At 42.4% G+C, this 19,402-nt stretch overlaps 1 protein-coding gene across 14 annotated transcripts in view; it reads right to left on the bottom strand.

Annotated features, from left to right (window-relative positions):
* The window catches only part of LOC137535751 (VPS10 domain-containing receptor SorCS1-like), a 1,470,659-nt gene that overhangs the window by 445,639 nt on the left and 1,005,618 nt on the right, over positions 1-19,402 (bottom strand). For all 14 annotated transcript variants that reach the window (XM_068257627.1, XM_068257625.1, XM_068257626.1 and 11 more), the window contains one exon: positions 17,373-17,472. In XM_068257627.1, coding sequence (XP_068113728.1) covers positions 17,373-17,472 — 100 coding nt within the window. The remainder of the gene's footprint in view (positions 1-17,372; positions 17,473-19,402) is intronic.

Raw genomic sequence — 19,402 nt, 5'->3', positions numbered from 1 at the left:
TCCATCTTCCACCTCTACCTCCGCCCCTGTACATACCACTCACCATAATCAGAGTGGGCAGTTTTCAGTATATTTCTGAAATGTGGGATGAAAACTATGCAAGTACAGGGATAACTACAAACTCCATGCAGAAATTGTGACTGTAATGCTGTAAGGTTAAGAGGGCTAACACATGTTAGGAATACATAGGTCAGCTTAGATGCTGGTATATTTTACAGGGCTGTTTAATGCCTTAAAGAACCCCGTATCCAATGGTTTACAGTGTGAGAATCAGGTATAAGTTGTATGTAAAAAGAAGGCGCCAGGTGTGACCCTGACATACTGCTGTTGTGTACTCCTACCTTTACTGCCTGATGAAGCGGGTTCAGGCCTGCGAAACGCGTTGTGATTAACCCTTGGAGTGTACCAATAAATATACCTTGTTGAATACACAGCTTGTTGTGTCTGCTTAAAGGAAGTAAGTCCACCACTGCCTTCTAAGCATTTTTAAACATTTTAAATATTGATTTTATTCTTTTGGCGCCTCTGTTCAATTTACAATAAGTATGAGTTGTAGATTGGGTCCGCCCCTTCCTGACTCACTGTGGTGATATGATTGGCCAATCGTCCCTAGACTGTTACCCAATAACCCGGCTTCTAGAATCACATGACTAAAACTGGTAGAACAAGCAATCAGGAGGATGACAGAGGTGTGCCACTTTACCCACCCCTGTAACCCCAGGAGGATAGACCAGTGCCAAGTTGAAGATGGATCAGAACCACTTCAACTTTAGTAAATATATGCTCTTTTATTGCATGTGCAGCAAAGCCATAGCAATGAAAGACACTGTTCCGGGCAAAGCCCTTTCTCAAGTTGCATAATTCACATATAGCAATGAACAAACCCACCTTTAAAGAGAAACTCCAACCAAGAATTGAACTTCATACCAATCAGTAGCTGATACCCCCTTTTACATGAGAAATCTATTCATTTTCACAAACAGACCATCAGGGGGCGCTGTATGATTGATATTGTGGTGAAACCCCTCCCACAATAAGCTCTGAGTACCGAGGTACTTCTGGCAGTTTCCTGTCTGTGAACCTTGTTGCCTTGTGGGAAATAGTTGTTTACAACTGCCAAAACAGCAAGCAGCAGCTACATCACTTGCCAGCAGTAAAAATGTCACCATGTAATTAATGTCAGAATGTAAATCAGGGATTTAAAATATTTTGCAATGGGCAAACACTGACTAAATCATTTATACATAATTATTGTAAAAATGAAGCACTTTTTTATTACATTATTTTCACTGGAGTTCCTCTTTAAATAGCCCACTCCCACATAAAACACCAATCAATGACCCTTCTGGGCTTGACATATGGGTTAGGATGCTGGCATCTAAGACAGCGCTGCACAGAGTACTACCTTGTCACTTAACTGTCCCTCTAATGAGCTCACAATCTAATACTTGACATAGTCATATGACTCTATATCTGTAGTGTATGCATCGTACTGTAGGGCCAATTTAGGGGGGAGGGATGGGGGGAGATAAAAAAGGCAACAATTTCGCTATTTTTGTATTAGTAAAAATAAAAATGGCAGCAGCAATCAGATACCACCAATAGAAAGTTCTGTGAGAAGGAAAGAAGGAAAATTTCATTTGGGTGCCAAGTTGTACGGCCGAGCAATAAGGAAATGCTGAATTGTAAAAATGGGCCTGGGCACAAGGCGGGTATAAACCTCAAGTGTATAATAAACCTCTGGTCCCCAAGTGGGTAAAGGACTACTAAAGTGAAAGGGATATGGAGGCTGCCATATATTTTTGCTTTTAAGCAATACCAGTTGCAGGGGCGTAACTAGAAATCACTGGGCCCCCCTGCAAAACTTTGGATAACCCCCCCCCAGACACACACACACACACACTTTGTGCACAGTTAAACTGAGAACCAATGTTATTCAATTGGCTAGTGCACACTTGAATGTGTTTTCCCCATGCAGATAAGAACTGGCAGCAGTGAAGCACTGCATGCATTTTCTCTATCAATTAGCTCCTGTGATAAAAACCTGCATGTTTTCACACATACAGACACACGTGGTGTACAGAAAACGCATGCAGAAAAACACAAACAGAAAAGTGTGCTCCCAGCCTCAGCTTATTACCCTCTCTCTGTCCTTCTATGATGGAGCAGAACTGGCTCTGCAGACTCCTCCAGCATCACTACAGTACGCAGCACTTGGGGAGGAACAGGCAATAAATATGGCAGCCTCCATATTCTTCTCACTACAGTTGTCCTATAATAGGAAATCCAGCAGGAGTCAAAAGCTTTGATGAAGGTCAAATAACCCAACTCAGCTGTCCGCAATTTAAAATCAATGACCCTCTAAAATGAAGGCAATGAATGTGCTATACGCCAGCAGTTCTGGATTCATACTTCTAGAAGGTCAAAAAATGGATCATTTGCACAGTCCTCAACATTGTCCTTACAATCCAATTAAACCCAACGCTGAACATGGCAAATTATAATAGCAGTTTCCCAAGAAATTGTCAAATATTGTATATCCCCAGGTGTATAAATACTCAGTCCCCTCAATACCTATATTAAGATGACAATAGATATAGAAGAAATTAAAAGTGTTCTCTAACTTTCATTAAAGGTCCACTATCGCAAAAAATAAATAAATTCGGTACTTATCCGTTAGCCGGGCGCATCCGGCAGGTGGCGCTGTTGATGTTAATTCCAATCATAATTACTTCACGTAAACCTGTGAATGTAAACGCCGGATGCGCCCGGCTTAAACAGATCAAGCCACCGGCTTGCTTCGTGTCTCGCTCTCCTCCCCTTCTTGCCCTCTCTCGTATGAGCCTTGGGGAGGGGACATGCGTGTCCCCCCAGAGTCGTTCGTCGCGGCATTGCGACGAACGATTCTGGGGGGACACGCATGTCCCCTCCCAGTGTTCTATAGGAGAGAGGGCAAGAGGGGGAGGAGAGCGAGACACGAAGCAAGCCGGCGGCTTGATCTGTTTAAGCCGGGCGCATCCGGCGGTTTACATTCACAGGTTTACATGAAGTAATTATGATTGGAATTAACATCAACAGCGCCACCTGCCGGATGCGCCCGGCTAACGGATAAGTACCATAAATTCTAAAACTAAAAATAGATACATACATGTACATTACTCCTAGAGTGAAATTCACTATAAATTACTTTCTCTGTTTCTGTCACTTAGGGCGGAGTTCAAACCAGAAGAGCTTTTCTGAGCTCTTGTGATTTAAAAGCTCATGCTAATGTTATCCTATGTGTATGTTCCCACTGGAGCAATGTGATTTTGTATGTTCCCACTGGGGCAATGTGATTTTGTATGTTCCCACTGGGGCAATGTGATTTTGTATGTTCCCACTGGGGCAATGTGATTTTGTATGTTCCCACTGGGGCAATGTGATTTTGTATGTTCCCACTGGGGCAATGTGATTTTGTATGTTCCCACTGGGGCAATGTGATTTTGTATGTTCCCACTGGGGCAATGTGATTTTGTATGTTCCCACTGGGGCAATGTGATTTTGTATGTTCCCACTGGGGCAATGTGATTTTGTATGTTCCCACTGGGGCAATGTGATTTTGTATGTTCCCACTGGAGCAATGTGATTTTGTATGTTCCCACTGGGGCAATGTGATTTTGTATGTTCCCACTGGGGCAATGTGATTTTGTATGTTCCCACTGGAGCAATGTGATTTTGTATGTTCCCACTGGAGCAATGTGATTTTGTATGTTCCCACTGGGGCAATGTGATTTTGTATGTTCCCACTGGGGCAATGTGATTTTGTATGTTCCCACTGGGGCAATGTGATTTTGTATGTTCCCACTGGAGCAATGTGATTTTGTATGTTCCCACTGGGGCAATGTGATTTTGTATGTTCCCACTGGAGCAATGTGATTTTGTATATTCCCACTGGAGCAATGTGATTTTGTATATTCCCACTGGAGCAATGTGATTTTGTATGTTCCCACTGGAGCAATGTGATTTTGTATGTTCCCACTGGGGCAATGTGATTTTGTATGTTCCCACTGGGGCAATGTGATTTTGTATGTTCCCACTGGGGCAATGTGATTTTGTATGTTCCCACTGGGGCAATGTGATTTTGTATGTTCAAACTGGAGCAATGTGATTTTGTATGTTCCCACTGGGGCAATGTGATTTTGTATGTTCCCACTGGGGCAATGTGATTTTGTATGTTCCCACTGGAGCAATGTGATTTTGTATGTTCCCACTGGGGCAATGTGATTTTGTATGTTCCCACTGGGGCAATGTGATTTTGTATGTTCCCACTGGAGCAATGTGATTTTGTATGTTCCCACTGGAGCAATGTGATTTTGTATGTTCCCACTGGGGCAATGTGATTTTGTATGTTCCCACTGGGGCAATGTGATTTTGTATGTTCCCACTGGAGCAATGTGATTTTGTATGTTCCCACTGGAGCAATGTGATTTTGTATGTTCCCACTGGGGCAATGTGATTTTGTATGTTCCCACTGGGGCAATGTGATTTTGTATGTTCCCACTGGGGCAATGTGATTTTGTATGTTCCCACTGGGGCAATGTGATTTTGTATGTTCCCACTGGATCAATGTGATTTTGTATGTTCCCACTGGAGCAATGTGATTTTGTAAAAATCCCCCATAGCATTGCATTAGCAAGAGCTTTTCAAATTTCTAGCGCTTAAAAAAATGTGAAAATTTGTAAAATTTAAAATGTATGTGTTAGTTGTATTGTACAGTTGTCCCAGAGTAAAATCTCACTGACGGGGTTGGTTCTAGACTTTTTTGCAGCCTGAGGCAACTTGTGAGTATGCCCCACCCCCTCCTGATTTGGAATGATCACACAGCACCTGACAATTTGCATCGCACGTTATATCTGCGGTGAGCTCCCCAAAATACACCCTCAGTATAGCTAGGTAGCCAGTTATAGGTGCCCCAGTGTTGATAGCTAGGTAGTTTCCTGCAGTTTAGCTTAGTCAGAACTGAATGAAATTTGGCACACCCATAGTACATTACCTGGAATAACATATAGGATATTTTTTATCCTCCTAACCAAAAAGTGGGCAGAGACAAATACAAATTGTACTGGGAAAATGTAAACTGCAGCCATTCTTACACTGTTAATGGCAGGGTTCCCAAACTGTGCACAGTTGATCATTGGGTGACTGGGATTAGTATTCAGGAAAAGTGGGTGGAGCCTACAACAGCCAATCGGAATTCTCTTATTAATTTTCAAGTGGAATATTTCATTGCTGCCATTCTTGCACTGTTAATGGCACAAGCCTCAAACCTGGTACAGTTGATCATTGGGTGACTGGGGTACAAATTCAGAATAGGGGGTGGAGCCACAAACAGCCAATCAGAATTGTTTAATTTCAATGCAAATTATTGATGCCAAAGACTGCAAAGCTCACAAACTTGGTCATTGAGAAGTAATTGTGTTAGAGTTAGTGTTGTGTTGAGTTAGAAAAAGTGGGCACAGCCAACACCAGCCAAATACATAGCCAGGCAATGCCGGGCCATCAGCTAGTATACTATAAATGACTTTTTTCCTGTGTTACCACTTAGAATAGGCAGTAGAAATTCAACAGATCTGACATATTCTGGACTAATCCATCTCCTCATGGGGGATTCTCAGGAATTCCTTTGTTTTCAACAGCACACCATTGAGTGGCATACTTCCACTGCCAAAATAATATGCACAGAAAGAAACTGGCTTTACAGCACCATTGTAAAAGGTCCTTTCCATGGAGTGCTTTTGAAAAGACTAAAGAAAATACTGAGAATTCCCTGTGAGGATATGTGCTAGTCCAAAATATGTCACACTGCTACTAGCCACTGTAAATGACAGCAACATAGCAAAAAAAAAAAATATGAATTGGGCAAAATATATGTTTGGTCCAAATGTGCTTGTCAATGCAGTTCAGCTTGCTTCCTCTCTAATCTGGACTCGGCTGTTTGGCTCCTTTTATACCAGACAACGCATGCAGGAGCCGCTCTCCTGCATGTGTTGATAGCCTGCGGCGTGTCGTCGGGTATCTGCTGTGCGACACAATCAGCGGCGGTAGCTATTAATTGAACGCGACGGAAAACGCCGGCTCCCAGCTGATAGACGCTTCCGGGTGCGTCGGAACTGCAACATATCGAAACGCAGCGTCGGGTGTAAAAAGGTAAAATGAAAGTCTATGGACTTTCATTTTACCTTGGTTAACGCAAAGAACTGCCAGAAAAGGGCTCTGGTGTGAAAGAACCCTTAGGCAGGTTAGTCAGGTGAAACCAAAAACAGGAGAACAACAGATCTCAGCAATTCCTGCAGCAACCCCCAGCAACACAAAAGAATTTTAAAGATTTCGAAAATTTTGAAACGTTCGGTTCCAAAATGGTACTTTATTACGGCAATCAAAATGATCTCAGTTAGTTGCCTTGCTTTAATTTTGGGTTTGGTTAGGCTCTCAGTGAAGCATGATGGCCGTACTTGTTGAAAGGGATGACCTAAAATTACCGTCTGTTTTAGAGAGAAAGCGGCGGTCTTGGTATTACATTGTTATGTGGAAATAATGTTTTAAGCAGATTGCTGACCCGCTTTACTTTACGTAGACATTTCAAGCCAATTACTTGTTAGGAATTGCATTACTCCATTCCTGAACTCGGGCAACAGCCAGCCGCGATCACCTTTCATCTTATGCGCTCTCTTTAGCTGCTCACTGTATTAATTAGGAGGAACAGTAGAAGTTTTTGAGTGGAATGACTCATTGGTGGAGACGGGTAACAGCACTACGAGGGGATAAAGAAGGAATTATAGGTGATCCCGGGGTTATTTCTGAACAGGGCGGTAGACCGCTAGCATTGGATACGAGACGTTAACTATAGCATGAGGATGCATACAATATGCTGATTTACATTGCATGATTTCCCTGACAACAGGGATGACTATGTACATATGATTTGTAAGGCCAGGTAGCGAACGGACTGTTAACGCCACCGGATTTTACACAAATAGCCAAATGTTTTTTTCACAGCCAGGGACATTCTTAAAAGGTGAAAATTAAATGACAACTACAGGAAGTGTTAAAGTGGAGCTAAACTCAGAATTTTCTCTCTGCTGTAAAAGATGAGCCACAGCATGATAACCTTTATGGACAAAAAAATATCTTCCTTACAATTTATGAAAAGCCTAACGAGCAGAAGTTCAGAATTTGGTTACCGTTTGCATGGTAAGCCACAGTGTGTAATGTATGGGGAGAGATGCCTTAGCGGTAACCCTGCAGTCTATTCACAGCTGCTGAAAAAAACTAATTAGACACTTTGATCTGGCTAAGAAACTAAAGAACACAGAGAAGTGGATTTATTCAGCAAGTATACCTTATATACTCGCGTATAAGCCTAATTTTTCAGCACAAAAAAATGTGCTGAAAAGTTACCCCCTTGGCTTATATGTGAGTCAGTGGAGCAGAACTGATGGTGGAGTAGGTTCTGTTTCTGGCAGAGGAGTGTAAGGATCATGCAAAAGTGATCCTGCTCTTACCAGCTAGCTCCCTGCTGTGTCCGTGCCCCCATTCCCTGCAACATGGTGTGTAGAGGGTGCTGCTCAAGACGATCAGTGTCCCCTGACTTGTGGAGCGGAGCGTGCAAGCAGCGTGTCAGCAGTGCAATGATCGGGGATTCTTCCTGTGTGGCAATTGCTGTGTCTCATATCTATGACGCTATCTAGTGGCGTCTTGAGACACAACTGTATCATGCTTGGGGCACATTTGGCTATGGGGAGGGTGGCTGACTTGTACTAAGGGCACATCTGACCAGCGTGGAAAGGACTAAACAGGGGAGGGGCTTATACTCGGGTCAATCGCTTTTTCCTGGTTTCTGAGGGAAAAGTGGGTACCTCGGCTTTTACATGGGTCGGCTTATGTGTGAGTATACACGGTATGTGAAATAAATATTTTGCTGTGTATATCCACCAAGTTGCTATCCATGAGTTTGCCCCACTGGTGAAAAAATGGAAATCAACGCTAGACATAGATCTTATTGTTGCAGGCCAGAATATTGAGCAAAGGTGTTAAACTCCAGTCCTCAACGGCCATATCCATGCCAGTGTTTAAGATGGATTGAGAAAGGGAGAAATGAGTTCTGCTTGATGAACCCACACATTTCCTGATTCAGTCCCGTCAATTAATTTACATTTTAAAAGTAAATCAGGTAGAGGGAAGATTGTACAACGGGCAAACACTGACTAAATAATGTAAACATTTTGTAAAGAATAAGCAATTTTACTCATTACACTATTCTCACTACGGGTACTGCTCTAACTTTGAATGCTTTTTTCCCTATTATACTAGGCCTGGAAAGACTGTTGAAAGCCACATTTCTCCTATTGAAAAAGCTTACCATGTAGCGGGTTTAATGGACCTTTCAGAATGTTTTTTTTTTTTTTTTTACACCTCCTACTGTGTTAAAGCTTACATTCAGGGCACAGTGTTTCTATACATTTAATAGAATATTGTGGTGTAAACCCTTTCTGCCTGCTGGTGTGTACATTGTCCTCCAGCGAGCTGGAAAATTATACCACCCTTTTCCTGGGACTAGAAAAGGTCTTGTGCAGCAGTTTAAAGTAGCTCTCCGCATACATGTGCCAAGGATTACTGACAGAGTCACTGCAGAGAGACCAAATACATGATTGAACTGCAAACACAAAAGACACGTCTAGGGTGTTTAAGTGCTCAGCCCCCTCATCACAAGCAAATAAATACAGGATCCTATTGCACGAGAACCGCAGGTGCTCGCCAAGCGATCAAAAGGCGAATACAAAACAGCTTCAAGCGCAAACACGATTCAATTTGTTCACTTCATTTGACGTGCCTGCAGTCAGTTTCTTACATTTTTTTTGTTACCTACACTGATGTCAATTGTCTAGCATTTGTTGCAGGTTTATGATCTAGAGACAAACAAATACTTTGACATCAGCGCTGAGACCTTCCGCAGCGCTGTACTGAGTATATTGTCCTGTCACTAACTGTCCCTCGGAAGACATCACAATCTAATCCCTACCATAGTCATATGTCTGTGTATGTAGAATGCAGTGCATGTATTGTAGCCTAGGAACAATTTAGGGGGAAGCCAATTAACTTATCTTTATGGGGTTTTTTTGGGATATGAGAGGAAACCAGAGTGCCCGGAGGAACCCCTCACAGACACAGGGAGAACATACAAACTCCGCACAGATAGTGTCCTGGGATTCGAACAAGTGACCCAGCGCTGCAAGGCGAGAGTCCTAACCACTACGCCACCGCGCTGCCCTGTATAAAAAAGTAGGTGAAAAAGTACTGTCATGCAACGATGATCGAAAATGCAGATAATCTTTGGGCATTGATTTTTGCAAAAATAATGACTTTCGAGCAAAATGGAAAATGGCTTTGAAAATCACTTTGTAATATATGTTTATATGATTCTTCGGTATGCGTGTGTGGTGAAGGATCCTGTCGTCAAACATGTCCGGTGAGGTGGCCCCAAATGTGCTCAAATGAATTAAAAGGATATTAAATTGAATGGCCCCCTCCTCTGGTGACAATCTTAACATCCCCAGCAAAGGTGACTTGTCCAACCCAACCTCCTTCCCCAATACCAAGTGTGTTTAGTATTAGCAACTCTCCCTCATCCCCATATCAAGCATGGCTGCCTCAATAGCAAAGTGTGACCGGTACAATTCCTAACTTGTCCTCCGATTCTCTCATAGCAAGTGTGTCCAGCATAGCAACCCTTCCAACCCACACCCCCAATATCAATAAGTGTTACTACCACTAGTGTGCAGCAGATTCCTCTATAATGCTCCTGATGCAAGTCACGTGACATGCATCAGGAGCCTTACGAAGGAAGTTGATGAGTAGAACAGACAAAAGGTCTCAGTGCTGGAGCAGGTATGTGACCTCCACTGCGCTATTCAACATCTTTGGATAAGGGCAGAGGGCTCCCTTAGCCCCCAGGTCGTTGTTATGCTGCTTTCTCCCAGTATAAATTTGGGACGTGTGAGGAAACTGGAGCACCTTCAGGTCCTATCATATTTCATATACAGTAGTTGGGCAGCACGGTGGCATAGTGGTTAGCACTCTCACCTTGCAGCGCTCGGTCCCCGGTTCGCATCCCTGCCAGGTCAACATCTACAAGTAGTTTGTATGTTCTCCCCGTGTCTGTGTGGGTTTCCTCCGGGCACTCTAGTTTTTTTTATAAGTTTAATTGGCTTCCCCCTAAATTGGCCTTAGACTACAACGGACATATGACTATGGTAGGAATTAGATTGTAAGCTCCATTGAAGGACAATTAGTGACATGACTATTTACTCTGTAAAGCGCTGTCGGCAAAATAAAAATACTAAATAACAATATAGTTGCTGAAGAATTTACTGCTGGGTGTTTTGTGTTTCATCAGCAACTGTGAAGACACTTCAGGAGAGCTCTGCCAAGGCAGCTCAGGCATATCAAACATTGAGGCTTAACCCTTTCAGTGCTCCCTGCAAAAGTGAAAATTGTTAAAACTGTTTTTTTTTTTAAAGGGACTCCGAGCGGTGCAGAAACTATGGAAAGATGCATATCATTTTAAAGCTCTCTTTCTCCTCTTTCCAATGATATATAACCGCCCTACGCCTTTTAGTTTTCGCTATTCGCTAGATCGAAATTGCTGCGGCCGCGATTTCGATCGCGAAAATAGAGAAAACTAAAAGGCGTAGGGCGACGATTTATGTGTCGTCAGAAAGAGAGCTTTAACATTATATCCATCTTTCCATAGTTACATTGTATTACACAGGGCGAATTTTTCCTAAAGTCCGCAGCTCCATTCTGCTAAATGGAGCTGCTGACTGAGAAAAAGTCGCCCTGTGTAAATACAATGTAACTATGGAAAGTGGATATCATTTTAAAGCTCTCTTTCTCCTCTTTCTGACGACACATAAAAGGTGTAGGGCGGCGGTTTATATATCATTGAAAAGAGGAGAAAGAGAACTTTAAAAGTTAGTTTCTGCACTGCTCGGAGTCCCTTTAAGTTTTCCATAAATTGTAATGAAGATTTTTTTTTCCATAAAGGTTATCATGCTGTGGCTAATCCTTCAGAGCAGAAAGGAAGTTCTGAGTTTAGTTCCACTTTAAGAATCATGATTTGAACCTGAATAACACAAAAACAACAACATGCGTAAAGCCCTTTCTTCCCACAAGACTCAAAGCGCGTAGGCCTCGCCACCGCGCCTCCCTTTGGAAATCCTGCCTATGAATTACGTACGGGTGTGACAGTTGCAGAAAAGTAATTTTGTTTTGGATGTACAGAATAATGCGGTACGCAGACTGAATCAGTAAGTAACATTTTAATAACACCATCGGTGTAGCAGTTCCACGATTTACATTAACAACAAAATTTCTATATAGCGTTCTCCATATCCAATCTGGAACTAAGGAGCATTAATCGGGATTTCATTACGGCAATCTCACGTCCATTTTTTTGTCCTCCGATTCTATTCTGTAGCAGAATACTAATTTCTCGGGTTATATATATTTTTTTTTTACTCTTCCGACAGCTGCGTACATCTCCCCGTCAGCCTCCTTCACTATGACTTTGTGTCACTTTTGTCTTATGACATTATAAGTCACGCTACTGCGGAATAATTTCCTCTCTCTATGGATGGCGGGAGAAGGACTTGGAAGGCGAGGACAAGTTAAGCCTCGTTGGAATGGCTGCCAGTGATGGTGTAATCTAGACATGCACACCATCTGCTGCCAGCGACAGGGGCGCGCGCTACGGCTTGCACATACAATGCTTTAATTAACTTTCAATTCGCCCGTGTCGTGTGAGCGCCATTCCACGGAGAATTAAGCCTGGCCAGGTAACATATGCAGCGCCTCGTGTTGTGTTAGTTCAATTACAATCACACCAACCGTTCTCCAAAGCATCCGAACTGAGATAAAAGTTGTTTTCAACTCAAGGGCTGTATGAGATGCTGCAGACCGCCGGGGCACCGAGGACAATGGTGAGATGACAGATGTACACACATGCAGCAGCTACAAGCCATGGTTTACAGAATGATTGTTGTATTGATCGTAATGGGTAATTTCACTTTCGTGGTATGAAACTCAGAATTCTTTCTTTGCTCTAAAAACGAATTTATAGCATAATTACCAGAAAAGAAAATGGTAGCAGGAATAGCATTCAAACAGTTAAACACAGCACTTTCTTTTTCAGTGGGAAGTCTATATCCAAAGCCGAAGAAGTGATTACATTATCCTGTTTATGTTTCCTTATCAGCCACAATTAGTAAACATATCTGGCAGTGCTTCAGCTTGCACGGTGAAACAGGAGAGAAATATCACTGGATACATTATATGTAAAAACAGCAACTGTGCAATAAATTACAATGACAGCTTTTAGATATGTGTATGGCCCCTGGCTTACTGATTTTGCGTTTGAATACAATTGTGATTGACATCTATCTGAAATATGTGTATTACCCCTGGCTTGCCGACAATTGTGAATGACAGACATCTGATATATGTGTATGATCCCTGGCTTGCTGACTTTGAGAATGGCTCCAATGGTTTCTGACCATTAGGGATGGGCTTTCGAGTAGCGTACTACTCGAATTCGGAATTTAAATGAAGTCTAATGACTTCACGTGTAACCGCGGGGTGGGGGTTAACTTATCCAGAAGTCATCAAGACTTCTGTGTTCCATTACGCGTCATAGGCATAATGAAAGCCACGTTGCACGACTCACTACCGCGCTGACTCTTTCAAGCACATCCACCTTATTTAAAGCGGACCTAAACTCAGAACTTCCTCTCTGCTCTAAAAGATAAGCAACAGCATAATAACTTTTACAGCAAATCGTTTCCTTGGTACAGCTTACAGAGCTCCTTCAGAGATGCTGCAGTGTAGTTACTTCCTGGTTTGCTGGGAGCACAGAAGGGGTTAACCTCCTGTGTTTACATATTAGCTGTCGACTTAGCAGACATCTGGAAGGTCAAATTACACTAGTTCATTACTCGCTGAAAAGGGAGAATTAGAAAGGCTGTTCTCTATAAACACATGCAGGGTTGACACAGGGTGGACTTCTTTGGGTTTTCCATTTCTCCTGTGCAAGAGTTCAGGTCGGCTTTAAGTGTCCTCATTAGGGAGACAAGCCTGGAATCTTAGGTATGGAGAGGTTAACTTTGGTTGGGGAAAAAGTGCCTTTCCTTACTGGTTACCGACCAGTGGGGCGAAACTACACTGTGCTTATTTTACCTGAGAGGGGTGAAACTACTGTGAAACGTAGTCTGCATTTTCTCAAACTGTGCCCAACATACCATCCTGGTAATCACTTGTTATTGGTGGTCCCATATTCCATAAGTAGATTATCCAGTAAGCATTTTCTTCTGGGGAAAGTGAAGTACACATTTTAATTACTAATCTTTAGAGGCGTACGTTAAAAAAGGGCGTCGGGAAAAAAGGGCGCAGGGTTTTAAACGATAAGCATGAATAACGTTTAAAAAAAATTGTGCTATATTTCGTTTATAAATAATGTTTTATAAAGTTATAAATCATTAAATAATGTGTATGAAATCTGCAATTGTAAAAACGTTAATCTTCCCTGTTTAAAAAGTGAAATGTATAATAATGTTTTATAAAAGATTAATAAGAATTGTACTAAAGCTATATCTAACCCTACTCTCATACAGAACCCTCACTGTACCTACCCCTAACCCCTAGACCCACTGGTGGTGCCTAACCCTAAGACCCCCCTGGTGGTGCCTAACCCTAAGACCCCCCTGGTGGTGCCTAACCCTAAGACCCCCCCGGTGGTGCCTAACCCTAAGACCCCCCTGGTGGTGCCTAAACCTAAGACACCCCAGGTGGTGCTTAAACCTAAGACCCCCCTGGTGGTGCCTAAACCTAAGACCCCCCCCCCCCCCGGTGGTGCCTAAACCTAAGACCCCCCTGGTGGTGCCTAAACCTAAGACATCCCAGGTGGTGCTTAAACCTAAGATCCCCCTGGTGGTGCCTAAACCTAAGACCCCCCCGGTGGTGTCTAAACCTAAGACCCCCCTGGTGGTGCCTACACCTAAGACACCCCAGGTGGTGCCTAAACCTAAGACCCCCCTGTGTTAAGCATTAATGTTTTAAAAAAATATTGTGCTGTTTTTCATTTAAAAATAATGTTTTAAAAAAGATTGTACTGTTTTTCGTTTAAAAAAAATGTTTCAAAAATTATAAATCATTAAATAATGTGTAATCATGAGAAGCAGTTATAAAACATTAAAAGTCTCCGGGCGCCGCTTGTAAAACTTTCTTTTTCTCTGGCGCCCTTTTTTCCTGTTGGGCGCCCATTAAACGATATTTATTATGGGAGTGAATGGCGGCGCCCTTTTTGTCCACTTGCCTCAGGCGCCCAAATTTACTGTTTCCTCTTTGGAGATCATTTCAGGCAACAGTTTAAGATTGAGTGCTGTACAGATATACTGCACATCTCCTGAATGAGCTGCATGTCCTGCTCTACGGAACCCCAATTAATGCCTTAAAGAGGAGCTGTCAGCCATACTATCTCCGAAAAAAACACATAAGTAGATAAATACTTCCTCTATTTACAGAACACATGTATTGGACTGTCCTCATTTTGATTTTAGTGATTTTACTAAAGTAAAAATAAAAAAAAAGAAAAGAAAAAGAAAATACTTCTTAGGATTCTTCATTTTAACCGTGTCTATATTGAAGCCAGTCCTGCTGTCATTTCCTCCCTTAGAGCCCATTCACACATGCGCACTGACCATTTGGTCAGACTTTTTTTGCGTTGAATGCGGAAAAAAATCGATTTAAATCAAGGGAGGCAGTCGCAAAATTAGACCTTAAACCATATGCCTAATTGTTGGGGGGGGGGGGGGGGATTTAGTAAAGTCACTCAGAACTTTTTTCCTCTATGATCTGATTAAATAACAGGTGATGGCAGTACTGATCTATGCCATTTCATTTAAAAGGCAGATAATCTATAGCCTTCCATCACTGTGATGTATTTCTGTGTCTCATTACTTATGCTTCAGCCGCCCATGAGACAGAGACCAGGTGCATGCTGGGTAAGCCGGGTGTCATTCTTCTGGTACAACGTGGTAAACAGAGGCTGATGAAAGGCAGACTGGGACATTCTGTTGCTCAATGCCCAGATTCAATACAAGCTTAATGAAAAATGTTACTGACATAACATGCATCACTGCTGCCTGCACAAGCCCTTTTGCAACAATGTTATTAAAAATAACCTTTACATTTCAATTTGCAGCCAGCTATAATTTTCCAGGCATGACAGATAGCTCAAAATATGCACCCCGGGCAAACAATACAAAAGTCCATCAGAACTACAACCAAAATTCTCTGCATACACAGCCCTGAGCAGGAGAAAGACCTAGGTACCGCTTCATGTTCAGGTGTTCAGTCAGCTTAGCAAATCCGGGAGGGATTAAGCTACAGTTCCTCTGCATGGAACTATCATTTACAGCCCTGGATTCTTAACCCTTACAGCGGGGGGGGGGGGGGGGGGGGGGAAGAACACTGCTTAGTTGTAAGTAGAACTGGGACTGAACATATACAGTACATGTTGGCCTTATGTCACTGACTGTCATTTCAGGGTCCCTTTAACACATAAGAACCAAATCTTTACTTCATTTGACTCTTTTAATGTCTTGTTAGCTGCAAGTAAAGCTTGTAGACATGAAAATTCACTGTTGATATCCAACCTGCATTTATACAGCATTTTATGCAGGATCTGTGCTGTTGAAATGTCAAAGCCTTCACCAAGCGGAAATTTTAATTCTGCATGAGCATACCTAAAGTTTGAACCGGGGAGCAGCAACACATGGGGCCCTGCATGGGGCCCATATTATCAATCGAGTTTGACACTGATCTAACCAGAGGATGGCCATGTGGGCAGGCCCAGATTTACATCACAGGAGCCTATAGGCACAGATGTCCTGGCGTCCCTAGACTTCACCCTCCATGAACTTAAAACCCCCTCTGAACCACATCGCAGGTGTGCTGGATAGCCCAGCTCTCAATGTTCCCTTACTTATCTTGCCTTCATAGGTAGCTGCAGGTGCCCCTTAGTATTAGGGAGACAGAGCTATCCTCAGTATTAAAGGGGCACTATGGCGAAAAAATTTAAAATATGTGCAAACATATACAAATAAGAAGTACGTTTCTTCCAGAGTAACATGAGCCATAAATTACTTTTCTCCTATGTTGCTGTCACTTACAGTAGGTAGGTAGTAGAAATCTGACAGAAGCGACAGGTTTTGGAGTAGTCCATCTCTTCATAGGGGATTCTCAGCAAGGCTTTTATTCTTTATAAAGATATTCCCTAAAAAGGATTTAAACAATGATGCTGGCCAGCTTCCCTGCTCGCAACACAGTTTTTTGGCAGTTGGACAATGCAACTGCCATTCACTGAGTGCTTTTAAAAATTAATAAATCCCTGAGAATCCCCTATGAAGAGATGGACAAGTCCAAAACCTGTCGCTTCAGTCATATTTCTACTACCTACTGTAAGTGACAGCAACATAGGAGAAAAGCAATTTATGGTTCATTTTACTCTGGGAAAAACACACTTATTTCTATATGTTTGCACATATTTTAAATTTTACAATTTTTCGCCATAGTGCCCCTTTAAGTAGCTAGAGGTGCCCCTGACTGTAGGGAGAGATCCTGTCAGTGGAATGCAGAGAGCCGTGCGAGTAATCTCTCATTTACACTCCACTCGAGACTCTGCATAGGTAAGGTGAGAGGGAGGCACTTGTGGAGGGGAGTGAGCCACCTTTCTTTCATGAGGGCGCCTGTAGGCATGTGCCTACAATGCCTTATGGTAAAGCCGGCCCTGCATGTAGATGTAATTAGGATTTTCTAGGAGCCTGGAGTCCCTCGTCGATAAGCACGTCAAAGGGTATCATTCATCTCAGGCCAATCTTTATCTGGATTTAACCCTTCAGTTTGAAAGACTGTTAGATTTCCCCTTTGAGAAAATTTAGACAGAGAGGAGTACAGAGATGAGTCATGGAGACTCCACAACGGCGGCAGAAAAAAAGGAAGCTGCTTTTGTCTTATAATAACGTGTCACTGTGAATGCATCGGCCTCCGAAAAACATGTATTTATGACACCGCTTCCAAAATCTTAATGAGCCGTTCTATCAGCGGCTGGAAAACAGCTGCGAGGCGCGGCGGGTACGGCTCCTGCCGCCATTTGTTTCTCTCTGTATTTCCGCTGCTCTCTTAGTCATCCGGCTTGTGTCAACAGTAACAGAGTACCGGAGTCGGGAGGTTATCCAAGCGCCGGCGCTATGAATTATGGGGGGTGCCGGGGACGCTCCTACCTTGCGCTTGTTTGTAGGGCACACATAAAGATAGCTCAGAATGGTCTTCAATCCCACTTTATCGTTCAGCTTCTCGTAGGTTGTCCCGTAGTCTGTAGACCTGAAATAAAATAAGACAAATGTTTAGCCACAAGGTGATAACGGACGAGGGCGAAGAGAACCTGTGCGTCACACAATAGATTAGGCTTAGTGCTGGACTCAGAGGTTTCAGAGGGAAACAAAATATGTGTCTGCCTTAAAGTACATTTTAAGTGAGAGGGATATGGAGGCTGACATACAGTATTTGTTTCTTTTTTTTAACAGTACCAGTTACCTGGCAGTCCTGTTGACCTCTTTGGCTGCAGTAATGTCTGAATCACACACCTAAAACAAGCATGTAGCTATTAATCTAGTCAGACTTCAATCAGAAACATCTGATCTGCATGCTTGTACAGGATCTATGGCTTAAAGTATTCTAAGCAAAGGTGCAGCAGGGCTGCCGGGTAACTGGTATTGTTTAAAAGGAAATAAAATAGGTCAGCCTCCATACCTCTTTAACTTCAGGCGTGCTTTAAAGAGTACCTGAACTAAAATGTAACATGATGACATAAGCATCTGTATGTACAACACCACATATACCTAAAACTAGGCAGTGGTCCTTTTTAAAAAAAAATTCTCATAGTGTTAATAGTTTAGGCATGTAAATGACTGTTTCTCTTCAGATGGATTTGAGTAGAATACTAGAGCAACTCTGACAACTAAAAGCCATACAACTCACTAATTCAAGATTACAGGTGTAGAACATTAAAAGACTGCCATTCAGCTGAGACAATAACATTAAACTTACATTTGTAAGGCTTTAAAGGATACCCGAAGTAGCATGTGACATGATGAGATAGACATGTGTATGTTCAGTGCCTAGCACACAAATAACTATGCTGTGTTCCTTTTTTTGTTTCTCTGCCTGAAAGAGTTAAATATCAGGTATGTAAGTGGCTGACTCAGTCCTGACTCAAACAGGAAGTGACTACAGTGTGACCCTCACTGATAAAAAATTCCAACTATAAAACACTTTCCTAGCAGAAAATAAGCTTCTGAGACCAAGAAAGATAAAAGGGGGAATTGCTTATCAGTAAGGGTCACCCTGTAGTCACTTCCTGTCTGAGTCAGGACTGAGTCAGCCACTTACATACCTGATATGTAACTCTTTCAGGCAGAGAAAGAAAACCAGCAACACAACATAGTTATTTGTGTGCTAGGCACTGTACATACACGTCTATCTCATCATGTCACATGTCACTTCGGGTATCCCTTAAACACACAATGAAACTGTGGGATTCTAGAAGAGCCCCTTTTAGGAGTAAAGCCACATACACACGCTCAACAAAAGTCTTTTACTATAAACAACTTTACAAACGACTTCAATTAAAAAAGTTGGAAAGATACAGCTTGGCGTGCTAATGACTATTATACACACAGAATGACTTGGCGATCAATTACAAATTTACATATCATTACTCAACTGGTTAACGACTAATATGTTGTAGCTAGTAATGGAAGTTGTTGAAAAGTCATAGCAGACTTCTGTACACATTGCTATGTTGGGCAAAACTTCTCTCAGTCATTTGTCACGTCAATCCAACAGTTGGGTTGACTTGAGCTGCGTCTTATCAGTTGTTGGTCGCCTATCATCAGTGATAACACCTTGTCGTTTGCAGTTCGTTTACTTGCCAAAAATAGTCCAACTTCTTCAAGTTGTTTGATAATTGTGCATTTAAAATACTTTTATTGAGCGTGTGTATGACCCTTAAAGGGACTCCGAGCAGTGCAGAAAGTATGGAAAGATGCATATCATTTTAAAGCTCTCTTTCTCCTCTTTCCAATGATATATACCTACGCCTTTTAGTTTTCGCGATTGAAATTGCCGCGGCCGCGATTTCAATCCCGGAAATAGAGAAAACTAAAAGGCGTAGGGCGACGATTTAGGTGTTGCCAGAAAGAGAAGAAAGAGAGCTTTAAAATGATATCCATCTTTCCATAGTTACATTGTA

This window comes from Hyperolius riggenbachi, chromosome 10 (genome assembly GCF_040937935.1).
Source record: "Hyperolius riggenbachi isolate aHypRig1 chromosome 10, aHypRig1.pri, whole genome shotgun sequence".
In the NCBI taxonomy this organism is placed as follows: domain Eukaryota; kingdom Metazoa; phylum Chordata; class Amphibia; order Anura; family Hyperoliidae; genus Hyperolius; species Hyperolius riggenbachi.
The sequence above is the reverse complement of the archived record's forward strand: the minus strand, read 5'-3'. Positions and strand labels throughout refer to the sequence as shown.